This window comes from Spea bombifrons, chromosome 9 (genome assembly GCF_027358695.1).
Source record: "Spea bombifrons isolate aSpeBom1 chromosome 9, aSpeBom1.2.pri, whole genome shotgun sequence".
NCBI lineage: Eukaryota > Metazoa > Chordata > Amphibia > Anura > Pelobatidae > Spea > Spea bombifrons.
Genome location: NC_071095.1, coordinates 13,039,550 through 13,048,973, shown reverse-complemented (window position 1 = coordinate 13,048,973; position 9,424 = coordinate 13,039,550). Strand labels below are relative to the sequence as shown.

The 9,424-nt window shown below is 51.6% G+C and overlaps 1 protein-coding gene across 2 annotated transcripts; it reads right to left on the bottom strand.

The window, feature by feature from the left end:
• Window positions 1–9,192, bottom strand: SEL1L (SEL1L adaptor subunit of ERAD E3 ubiquitin ligase). 2 transcript variants are annotated; one of them, XM_053475460.1, is made up of 21 exons: window positions 9,041–9,192; window positions 8,477–8,505; window positions 7,557–8,067; window positions 6,681–6,848; window positions 6,218–6,323; window positions 5,919–6,081; window positions 5,364–5,417; window positions 5,227–5,286; window positions 5,045–5,126; window positions 4,442–4,596; window positions 4,203–4,259; window positions 3,838–3,906; window positions 3,638–3,715; window positions 3,448–3,510; window positions 3,125–3,212; window positions 2,877–3,025; window positions 2,309–2,474; window positions 1,907–1,981; window positions 1,389–1,561; window positions 923–1,051; window positions 1–679 (listed from the first exon to the last, which is right to left on the bottom strand). In XM_053475460.1, exons 1-21 carry the CDS (start codon window positions 9,126–9,128, stop codon window positions 443–445), a joined length of 2,700 nt encoding a protein of 899 aa, XP_053331435.1. In that variant the 5' UTR covers window positions 9,129–9,192; the 3' UTR covers window positions 1–442. The 2 variants fall into 2 exon arrangements, with proteins under 2 accessions (XP_053331435.1, XP_053331436.1); XM_053475461.1 differs by having other exon boundaries at window positions 1,907–1,978.
• Between the last annotated feature and the right edge of the window lie 232 nt (window positions 9,193–9,424).

Genomic DNA, 9,424 nt, shown 5'->3' with positions numbered 1-9,424 from the left:
TTTCGCTTTCTAAGCTCCCGTCGCGTGTTCTTGGATAAGGCTGGAGGATGAGAGCTGCGGCGAGGATTGTGGGCAGCAGCTGGGACCATCCTGACCAACCCTGGCCCAATCCCACCTTTCAGTTAAAAAGCTCCAGGTTTGGCTCTGTATAAAGTAAAATAAAACAGTTCTAGTTCAGGAGAGCCATTGCGTACGTGGTTCGTGCGACTGGCGAGAGACAACTGTCCTTTATAAATAGTGGGATCCCTCATTGGACATCTTTCTATACAGTAAATCATCAAAGAAAAGAAAAAAGGAAAAAAAATATGCAGAAATCTTGCATCATCTGAGAAGTCACTCGTTGGACCAAGTGGTTTCGTTGTAAGCCAGATCCGGTCTTGTGAAAGCTTTTGGAATAAAAGTCTCGAACTGTCAGGTAACGTCCTAGGAAGCCCCCGAGGCATCACTGTGGGGGCTGTTGGCCTTCCTGTGGCTGCGGGGGCTGTTCCTGAGCAGCGGGAGGAGGGTCCTGGGGGGCCGGTCTCGGAGCCGGTGCCGGGGGTCTCGGAACAACTTGCGGCTGTCTTTGTCGATAAGCTACGACGGTCCCAAGCAGCAGGGCGATGATGGTCATGAGGTACAGGTCCCACTCTGGTCCCAGCAACTGGTCCATGTCAACTTGGGAGATCATTTCCTTCACCTGCGGAGAGAAGACATGGAAGGTCAGAGACGGGAGGCAGACGCCGGCAGCGAACGGGTTAACAATGGGCACGATAAATACAAATAGATTTCAGACTCTTATAGAGTTCTGTTAAAATATCATAAAACAATGGAGTACAAACAGCATACAACGTACATTGTGCATCAATGCAGGAGTAACAGCAATCATTCCCACAACTCCCAGCGCCCCACAGCTAATAGAGCCCCGGAGAGCAGCACTTACGTTGAGGTCTCGCAGGTACTGCAGCGAGTACAGCATGCCGAGCTTACACAGCGCCAGGAAGACGGGCACCTGGGCATCGGGGCTGGCTTCGGCTGCCATGTCATAGAAACGCTTTGCCAGGTGGATGTCCTGCGAGGAGAGACACGAGAACAAAAGTTTAAGGTTTTTTTTTTTCCTATGGCAACAACCTATCACTGCCTGCCTTTTCGCCACAACAACAAAAAAAAAATTATGAGTTAACGGGAGGAGATTGGGAACAAGGTTTGTAACGCTGAATTTAGTTACGAAAGTTATATAGGTGGAACGGCACCTTTAACTAAGGCCAGTTTGTGAATTACTGGGGGTTCCTATTTTGCAGAAGGAAATATTTATCCCGCTTTATAATTCGTTGGGGAGACGTCTTTATGGCTTTTCTCCTTATGTTTGGGGCTCCCAGTAATTCCCCCACAGCTCCCCACGGACGGACCTGCTTGATGCCCAGTCCCTTCTCGTGCATGTATCCCAGGTTAAACATGGCCTGCGCGCTGTGCTGTTGCTCAGAGGCCAGGCGGTAGTGAATGAAGGCCGTCTCGTAGTCCACCTCTGTCCCGTAGCCGTAATAATGGTAGTCGCCCAGCTTAATCCTGGCCAAGGTATATCCTGAAAAGAGAGCGTTAGCTCAGAGACATCGTGGACTCGGCAGATATCAGCGAATGGGAGACAGCCGGTGCCTTCCCGCGCCAATATCTTTGGTTTCAACCTTAATTAACGTTTGCATTAATCGTTTGTTGGCATCTCACACATTTTGGGGAGATTTGTGTTGTTTTAACAGAAAAATATATGGCAGCAGAGACTAATCCAACCCAAAAAGGCCGTCTAGACTGGAAATGCCAGTTCCAGCTACTTCAGACTAGGATCTTTCTGAGCATTGTGCCCCTGGATTACCCGCCAGCTTTATGGAGAACGTTTCAAAGTGTCGGCGTTGGCTTTATGCAGCAGACTGACCTTGAGAAGCCGCTCGGTTCCAGTGCAGCAGAGCTCGGGGAAGCGTCTCGTTTTCATTGACTATGTTGGCCTCTTCTGCAAAAAAAATAGGGGGTTAACTATGAACCTCTAGGAAACCCTAAACACATTACGGGTCCCTTATTGCCAAGGAGCGTAAGATAATAGGAAGGATAAGAACGTGGGTTACATGTTACTGGAATCCCTCCCGTTACGTGTTAAAGCGTCAGAGCAGAGTGCTGCAGACTGTCTTCAGATCAAGCAGGCAAAGGTTTCAGAAACACAGCAGGGAATTATCAGAGATTCTGCCCAGAATGGACTGAACGCATCTCTTAGAAACAGTAAATAGTTCTGAAAACACGTCATGGGGGGCAGCGAAGCCTCTTTTAAGGTTAGGCTCCTTACTCTGGTCCAGGATAAAGGCTGCATTGCTCTGGGCCACCTCGTAGCCCTGCTCGGCCAGTAGCAGGTATTGCACAATGGCGGCGTCTGCGTTTCCGTTCTTATAGCTGTTATACGCAGTCATCAGGCGTTCGGACCAGCGTCCGCGCTCACATACATTCTTAAACAGCTAGAGAGAGAGAGAGAGAGAGAGAGAGAGAGAAGAAAACCCCCCGTTTATTAAAAGCTTTGTTTAAATTAGAGCCGAGAGGAGCCCCACAAGTACGTTCTCGTGCCTCGCAAGCCGTGTAGCCCAGGCCAGCAACATCTACCCCCAAATCCTTTCCGGAACCAGCAGAAGCACTTAAAGGGAAAACTTTTAAACTCCCTCCCATGTAGCCGTCTCGGAAAGCTACCCGAATATAAACTCCAGCCTTATTATCATGAATACAGATTCCTGCCAGATGCTGATTGACGTGAGGTTTTGGGCAAGTGCTTTAGACACGTTGGCCAATGAATTTCAATAATAAAACATATTTCCGGTGTAAGCCTTAGAAGAGGCACGGTACAGCATTACGCGTCATTCACTTACCTCCACGGCGGTGTGGCAGGACCTCATCACCCCTGTGCCCGTGGCGTGCATCTGAGCCAGATTGTAAAATGCCAAAATGTGACCCCCTTGTGATGCCAAGTTAAAGTATTTCAGGGCCTGCTTGTAATCTCTCTTCACTCCAACACCATCTGCAAACAGAGGGCGGAATATTCGTGTTACCCCCAGACTCCCAAAAAACACAGCGCAGCACTAAGCGGACACGTCCCTGCTGCGCCACGTTCGCTTACTGTAGTACATGGAGCCCAGCTGGAGCTGCCCGTCCACCCAGCCTTGTTCTGCTGCCTTCTGGAAATACTTCAGCGCCAGGTCATAGTCCTGTGGAAAGGTGAAGTGGGTATTTATAATATTGTTTAATAAATTAAGAATTCTTGATACCCCCACAGGGGCAGAGACGGGAATCTCACATTTTAAATGTCTGAACATCCCCAATGCGGGCGGTTAGTCTCATAACGGCGGTTTATGTCTTCACGCGCTTATTGCTATTTCATACAGTATTTCACCATCATAAATAAATGAGATTGGTGTCTTTACAAACAGGTTGGATACTTACGACGGGAACCCCCCTGCCGTACAGGTACGCCATGCCCAGGCCGCTCTGCCCAACAGGATTTCCCTAAACACCAAGAAAATAAATCAAAACGTAAGCAAGGAAGGAACGATAAAACAATCCCGGGGGTCTGAATTACGACCCACTGATCAAAACACCCGGAAAAAGGACAAAACACAACACATCCGGTTACCATATCCGCGGCTTTCTTGAAGTACTGGAGGGCCGTCTCGTTGCTTTGAGTGACCGTTTCGCTCCCCTCCGAATACATCTGCCACAGAAACACAAACAGAATCACGAGGAGGCACCCAGGATTTCAAAGGGGTAGATAACAAGACCCCAAAATCACTGGTTAATATTCCGCATAACGCTAACGGCCTAGATAACTGATACCTTTCCGAGAAAAGCCATGGCGTGGGAGTTTCCAGCGTTAGCCGCTTGATTGAAGTATTCAAAAGCTCTCTGCAAGAAACCAAAAGCGGACGTTTTCAGACGGGCATTACATGTGTGGCTTGTGAACGCCTAAACAATCCATCCAACCCACGGCTCCGTGGACAGACGGTCTGACAGCCATTACGCTGCAGTAAAGGGTGATGTGGTCCTGAGTCCCGCTTTCTGATTCGGCTTCCATAACGTGGACGTAACTCTAGGGGCAGCTACAGAATAACCGATATCGTCCCATGACATGCACGCTGGTGTACACGGGAAGAGGGGAAACCTGGTTTCGTGTAACCGCGCTTCATGGAGCTGGGACATACCTGGTGGTTTTGTTCAACGCCGCGTCCTCCATGCAGATGCAGCTGGCCCAGACCAACCTGCAGAACAGAGAACATTCTGACTACGACACAGAGATAAAGACGCGGTGCCGCTTGGTGACAGACGTTGAGAGGTTCGAGGGTCATTCTGTAGAGCGTTTATAGCCTGTCGAAGTTCTCCCCTCCCCAGTAGCTCCCTGCAGGGTTATAACCCCAGCACGCAATGTGACGGCGGTGCCCACCTGAGCCTGAACGTCCCCTTTCTCAGCCAGGAACTGGTAATACTGGATGAGATCTTCCTCCAGCATCCCGCTGCCCATCCCCGGGTTCTCGATCTCATCTGCCAGGCGGATGCGCTGCACCACGGTGCCGCCAGTCAGGGAGATGTCGCTGGCAACTGGAGGGACACGAGAAGACATGTTCAAAAGGTAACGCAACCAACCGAAAGCATTCATTTAAAAAAAAAAGATCACTTTATTTATTATTATTATTATACTTTATTTATAAAGCGCCAACAGATTCCGCAGCGCTGTACAAAGATGAAAATGTTACAGATAACGACAGGTACAATACCGCAATTGACATACAGATACAAGAGGAATGGAGGGCCCTGTTCCCGCAGGAACTTACAATCTAGGTAAATTAAAGGCTGCCTCTAAAGCTTTATGATCTGCTGCTCCCGATATCTTGCCTTATCCTACGGCGACACCGGTCACAGTACGGCCAGGGAGACACAAGCTCGGCGAGCAGGACAATTAACCAGAGATTTACGATAACTCAGCGCCCTTAAACCCGATTCCGATCCCATCCCACAGAATGCGTGTTTAACGGAGACGCTCGCTTACCGTGGTTGGCCACGATGCGATAATGGGTTAGAGCCGACTCGCAGCTCTGGACCACACCGATCCCGGCCCAGTATCGATAGCCCTGAGGAGAAAATTCAAACGGGAGAACAGGCACGTTGGCGGGGAACCAGAAGACTCAAGCGTCCTAATGTCTAGAAGTTTACAAAGGGTTCAAGCCTTACCAAAATCATGTGAGCGATCAGATTCCCTCCCAGGGCTCCAAATGTATAGTAAACGAGGGCCTGAAAGCAAGAGGAAGGCGTCAGAAGCTGCCACGTTACGCCAAATACCCCCAGAGCTCGTCCGTATATTTAATTACCTTTGCTTGGCTGGAATTCACACCCAGACCGGAGGCGTATAGGAAGCCGAGAGCCTGAAACGCACAGAAAGAGAAATGTCATGTTTCCAACACGCGTGTTTCTCAAGGATCCGGGTCTACAAGTTATCACGCTAACAACACGGAGGAATCATATATTAACCCCTTAAGGACAATGGGCGATCCCTAAACCTATTGAAAACAATGTATTTTGAGCCCGTACATGTTAAAAAGGGGACTCTCTCTAGCTGCGATACCTAAAGTCTCATTTTAACCTCTGCGTTGGCGATACAAATAAAGGGGACAATGGTTTGGGACTTTAATTACCATGGCAACATTTGTGTACACAGTACTTCTAACGTTAACTTTTTATTCACCCAAAAAGTTAAAGACTTGGCTGACTCCAAAGGGAACGAGTGCCTGCAGAGTCCCGTTACACTCGGCGGTTCACGTCGCACCGTAACCCTCCGCAGACTCCCCGGCAGCTCGTGGGGTTAGGTTGGGAACGAGCGCGTTGTTTAATCACCAGAGACTTCGCTCTCCCACTTGTTTACACACCGTTTGCCCTCTGGGTGATCCCTGCTCTGTGAGTTTTTCCAGAAGTTCCTTGGCCTGATGTGCATTCTGCTTCAGGGGGTCTCCAAAGAGCAGCGCATAGGCCACCTTCTCCATGGACTTCACATGGTTCATATCGGATGCCTTCATGAAGTACTGGTACGCCCTACACAACAAGGCATGATCAGGAACACGTAACAGTGACGCACGTAAGACACATCATTCTCCCCAAGCAGTTACAATGGGGGCCGCAATAAACACATAAGAGGGGGTTAATTAGGGTTGTGGTGCACACAGCTTACTCTTTCTTGTGCGACCTCTTCGAGCTCTCGTTTAGAAGTTTCACTCCCTGCAGGTAAAGGGCCTCAGCTTCTTGCATCCGCCGCCTCTGCATGGCTTCTTCTTCCGCTACGGAGGTAACAGACTGAGTGACACACGCATGAGAGTTTCTACGCACACGTCAGAGACACACCAAGAAAAGACAGCCACTAATCCCAACACCAAACCTCTCATCCTGTGAGCAGAATTAGGGTGCTTTACAGGCAAACGGCCCCCGATAACAGCGCATGCAGGGTCAGAGTTTACATATTAGTGAAGGTTACGCAGAGTCGTATGCGAGTGGCGAGTAGGTTAGGGGTAATACGTGTGCAGCGCTCTGTACAGGGACAGCATCCCGATCTACGGGCGGCACGGCCACGAGGCTTCAGAAAACCTGAAGCGATTATTCTTAACCCCCTTTAAGCCCCCCGGAGTTGACAAACTCACTTTCACAGAAGCCCCACTTGAGGTCAGTCTTGTAGTCGTAGCTGGTGGCGCACCAGAGCCGCCCGTCCTCTCGCCCGTCCGTCGTGCATTCCGCGTACTCCTTCTCCATAAACAGGAACGGGAAGCGGCAGGGCTCTCCGGATGACGTGCCTCCGATGGCCGTGATCACTGAGAGGGCGAGATAACACGAAACGATGAATAAAAAGGGACCATTTCTTACGGTACGTCTCTCACTCGTACCGCCCCAGTGCATTATGGGATTACAGCCACAGAACATGTAGAAATAAATAGAAAACTGGATACTTTATACGACAACCAGGAACTATACTGAATTATACAAGCATGTGCATGGGGAATGTCGGAGTGAGGGGGTTATGCAGAATGATGCTTGTGCAAAACTCTAAAAGCGAAGCAATCACCGTGGCAACCGATTGCTCCACTTTCATCATTATACTGCCCACAGTAAAAAGGGCAGCGTCCTCTAAACACAGCGGAGGTCGCCATGACAGCCACATCGGAAGATGCCACAAATAAAACGTTTCGCTTCGACTGACGAAAGCATTCGGTGACCGCAGACTACAGGAAGCCCTCGCTGCGGCCCAATGAGATTAACAGGGAACGGCGACTCCTCCGCCACCTGGCGCCCCCGGGGACGCGGCACCACCAAGCGTGACCGGCCAAGGTTTCAGATTAGAGCAACGAGGCTGACGCAACCTCTGAGCCCCAGAGCACTCAGTAACGCAGCCGAGCCGACGGTCTCTTTACAGCTCGGCTTCAGCCACGGAAAGTGCTTTCTGCTCCGGGTTATTCACCGGCGATTTGTTTCCACGCGTGCGTAGACTCTGAAAGTGATCGGTGATTTATTATTACAGTTACCGTGTTCTTGCACGTCGGCGCTCGTGGTGTCGATGTCTCCGCGTTCCTCTCCCTCGCGCGGTGAGCTCTCAGAATCGCCCTCCGGAGGGAAGGAGTGATCCAGGAAGGTGACGGGCTGCGTCTCCTCTGTAACGGTGCCGTCCTGCCGCGCTCTGAGCTCCGCGTCTGACGAGTCACCCTCCTCCTCCTCTAACACCGGCGGCTCGGAGCTCTCCTTGGAAATCTCATTCTCCTCCCACGAGGATTTATCAGCGTCTGTCTCTTCCGACTCCGTGGGGAGCGGGGAATCGTCCGTCCGGTCTCCCGTGGGGAGCGGGGAATCGTCCGTCCGGTCTCCCGTGGGGAGCGGGGAATCGTCCGTCCGGTCTCCCGTGGGGAGCGGGGAATCGTCCGTCCGGTCTCCCGCGGGGAGCGGGGAATCGTCCGTCCGGTCTCCCGTGGGGAGCGGGGAATCGTCCGTCCGGTCTCCCGTGGGGTACTCCGTCCGCTCCAATTCGGCATGTTCTGGAACCTTACAGGACAGAAAGCAAAAGAGACATAACATACCCAGTACACACCAGTAACACCAACCAGTAACCGAGTCACGTGGGACGGAGATACAGTAACATAAAGGAACTCGCCACGCGTGGGAGTCAGTCTGCAGCACATGTATGACGTGGTAATGATATTAACATACAGGAACGGGATCACGTGTCACACGCAGGATCCCTGCTGGAATGATTTGGACCAAACACCATAAAGCGGAAGTGAAACGCGTCAGCACGTTCTCAGCCCCAGGGGATACCTGTGCGTTACGGTGAAGGAGATCCCATATGGCCGGGTTACGTTATCACACGTCTGCACTGCGTGTTCCAGCGCGCGTCTAAGCGGCCCCCACGATTAGGTCTACATGTAAACACATCGTATAATCCGGGACTCACCGGTGTCTCTTCACTCTCCGCGCCGACATCTGCAACAGAACAGCGAACATCTCAGGTGCCATTTCAAATATCAAAAAATCCCCAAAAACCAGGAGTGGGGGCTAAAGGCTCGCGGACCCCACGTTACAGGGACCGGGGGGCTTACCAGCTGGCCAGAGACAGACGCCCCACACACACCACAGACCACCCCCGGGGCAGGGAGTCTGCTGCACAATCACCAACTCACTACTACCCCTCACAGCCACACAACCGTCAATTTCAGTCACTCTCTCTGCCACTCACACTCAGGCTGTCACTTACACTCATTCTCTCTCTCACTTATTGTGAGCGTCATTGTCAGTCACTGAGCTGACACTCTCTCAACCTGCCACTCACATTCAGTCCCTGGGCTGTCACTCCCCCTGCCTGCCACTCACACTCAGTCACTGGGCTGTCACTCACATTCAGTCACACTCAGTCACTGGGCTGTCACTCACACTCAGTCACTGGGCTGTCACTCCCCCTGCCTGCCACTCACAATCAGTTACTGGGCTGTCTCTCCCGTTGCCTGCCACTCACACTCACCGGCTCCAGACGCTCGGCAGCCGAGTAGCAGCAGGAGCACGAAGCAGCCGCCAAAAGGCAGCAGGGTCCGCACACGCCGGCCTCCCATCCTCAGGTAGCCCCGAGCTGAGCAACTCACTATGACAGCCCCTGGCTCCGGCCTTGGCAATCCTCCGAAGACAGCCAATCAGCGGCCGTTCCTGCTCCACCTGGACCAATCAGAGGTCCCGGACAGCCACTCAGCCAATCATACGCGGCAAAGCAGGAATCCGGCAGCTCGTGAGCGTCACTAGCACTCCGCTACATGGCCCTCACTGATTGGCTGCAGTGCTAAAGATAGTAAACAAACTACAATACCCAGCATGCCTATCCCCCATCCTTCGTTTAATCGGTTAATGGGAAATG